General features: G+C 41.4%; 1 protein-coding gene across 1 annotated transcript in view; it reads left to right on the top strand.

Moving 5' to 3' along the window:
- Positions 1–2500, top strand: part of pcp4b (Purkinje cell protein 4b) — an 85649-nt gene that overhangs the window by 47933 nt on the left and 35216 nt on the right. The window contains exon 2 of the mRNA XM_063204289.1: positions 589–640. Coding sequence (XP_063060359.1) covers positions 589–640 — 52 coding nt within the window. The remainder of the gene's footprint in view (positions 1–588; positions 641–2500) is intronic.

Below are 2500 nucleotides of genomic sequence, written 5' to 3'. Positions count from 1 at the left end.
TATCACAGCTGTTGTGTAGAGAGGGAAGTATCCAAAGACTTTTCTGTGGAGTGAAACATTTGAAATATCTCAACAAAAGTTATGTTGAGACAGTGGTGGGGCTGTAACGATATTGTATCAAATCGAGAAATCGTGATTGCAGGGTCACGATACTGTATCGTGGTGCAAGGAGGTAGTATCGTGAGACGCTTTTTCAAAGGTCTGTTACCCTTCAGTCCAGAAAACAACTACAGGATTTGATGTGATGGTGCTTCCAAGCTTCAAATCCAATATCATTATTTTTTTGAACTTTTTATACTATTATTAGTTGCCTCTTGTATCCTATTCTACTTATAAACGATCATCAAAAAGATACATTTTAAAAAACATGGGGTGTATGGAACTGTAGGTCAAAAATCGTGATACGAACCGAATCGTGAGTTGAGTGTATCATTACAGTCCTTGACAGTGGAATAGCCTACCTCAAGACAGTTCTGATATTAGTGGAAAAGCTCACATGTTTGGTTGAGAGTGAAACATCTTAATTACTATCTCATGACTGGTTGAGTACAGTTTCTCATGGTTGCACTTCCACTTTTTGTTTTGCAGAGACAAGGACCTGGTGCAACTGGTGGCAACAAACAGACCTCAGGCGGACAAGGTGAGTTATCAAGCTAATAACTAGCCTAGCTATTAGAAGGCCTGTAATCAAGAGTCTAAGACAAGTCCAAGACCGGGACTAGTCAAGTCCGAAACAATTTGGGGTCCTAAGAGGTTCGAGTCCAAAAAAGATTATAGTCCAAGTCAAGTCTGATGTCATTTGGGGTAAATTAATGAAAATGATGAATGACAATAACATGAATGTTTGGTGTATGCCATGCATGTGAAGATAAGCTATGTATTGGATTAACACTATACTTTAGAATTTATGATGGCCAGACTGTTCTAAATAAAAGTAAGAGACTCAGACGAGTCCAATAGCAATATCTGTCAAGTCAAGTCCAAGAAAAATGGATTTGACCTGGACTCAAGTCCGAGTCCTGACTCGAGTACTACCCTATCACACTAGCCACCTGAATGGAAGTAACTGACATTGAGGAATAATGATAGTGTACAGTATTGCAAGAGTAGCCTACTGGACTTTGATCACTGTTACTACTGTTGTTGGATAGGTTGTTGGATAAGTTAAACTTTGAGACTTTATGTGACCGACTATCAAATTAACCACCTAAAATGAAGCCCAGCTTCTTTGGAAGAATAACAATATTTTACATTACATTTTGCTGCCCCTTTAATTTATTCTAATGCGAATGACAGTTCCTTATATGCAGTGTATTAGTTACAGTCCCTGATGCAATGAGAGGTTATGTAGGCTACCTTGCTCAAGGGCACCTGAGCCATGGATGGTATGGGACTTGAACCTTCCAATTTCAAGACTGACTTCCTCACTATTAGGCCACAGCTGCTTCAGTAATTTCACAACACAAAAGTAACAGAAATGACAAAAAGACCTTTGTTAGACGTGTGATGTTCTATTTTTTTGTGATTCATTTTGTGAAAAAAAACATATCAGGTTAGGACCCAACTGACTGTTCAATATTTTTTCAGCCATTTCCGTGCCATCCGCTATATTATACCTTAATACTGTAGGTTCCTAACCTAAAATGCTGTAGTTCTCTCCAAGGACACGTCTACTGTATATACCTTAACAGCACAGTTCTGCAAACGTTTATGTTTGACCCTCTAAATTGCAGCGTAACGAGTGAAATGCTGCCAAGATGTACATTGTAAGCTCCTAAGTGACCTAAAACGGGATGTTTTTGTTCTGGTTAAATGCACTGCACCATAAGCAGAAATGTACACAGTTACAGTAAAAATGTGGCCCCAAGGACGAGATTGTGGAGTGTGGAAATTTGCTTGCTGTGTTGGAAAGGCCAAGCGCAACACTCTTCACGAAGGCGCAAGAAAGGCAAAACACCCCCGCAGGCTTGTAGAGCTCTTGCTGGCGCACACAAATGCACACACATATTGTACACACATACACACATGTGCACGTGCACACACACTAACACTACACACACACACACACACACACACACACACACACACACACACACACACACACACACACACACACACACACACACACACACACACACACACACACACACACACACACACACACACACACACACACACACACACCTTCTGCAAATCAAAACACACAGGTCCCCCGGGCCTGCCGATCAATACGATGGTGTGCTGTATTTGCTGTATACTAAAATGAAGGAAGAGCCTGCTAAGCATTTCAAACCAGCAAGGTAGGTGGGTTCTATATGGGGTGTGGGTTTGTGCGTGCACATGTATGCGTGTGAGTATGTCTGTGCATTTGGTTCGAGTGCACATTTTTATATGGTGCTATCAGGCCTCAGGGGCTGATGCTGTTTTTTTCATATTTTCGAAGAGGCTGGCCCGCAATTTACAGGGCTGGCCCACACTTAAAGTAACAGCAGGCCGCACA

This window comes from Engraulis encrasicolus, chromosome 8 (assembly GCF_034702125.1).
Source record: "Engraulis encrasicolus isolate BLACKSEA-1 chromosome 8, IST_EnEncr_1.0, whole genome shotgun sequence".
Lineage (NCBI taxonomy): Eukaryota > Metazoa > Chordata > Actinopteri > Clupeiformes > Engraulidae > Engraulis > Engraulis encrasicolus.
The sequence above is the reverse complement of the archived record's forward strand: the minus strand, read 5'-3'. Positions and strand labels throughout refer to the sequence as shown.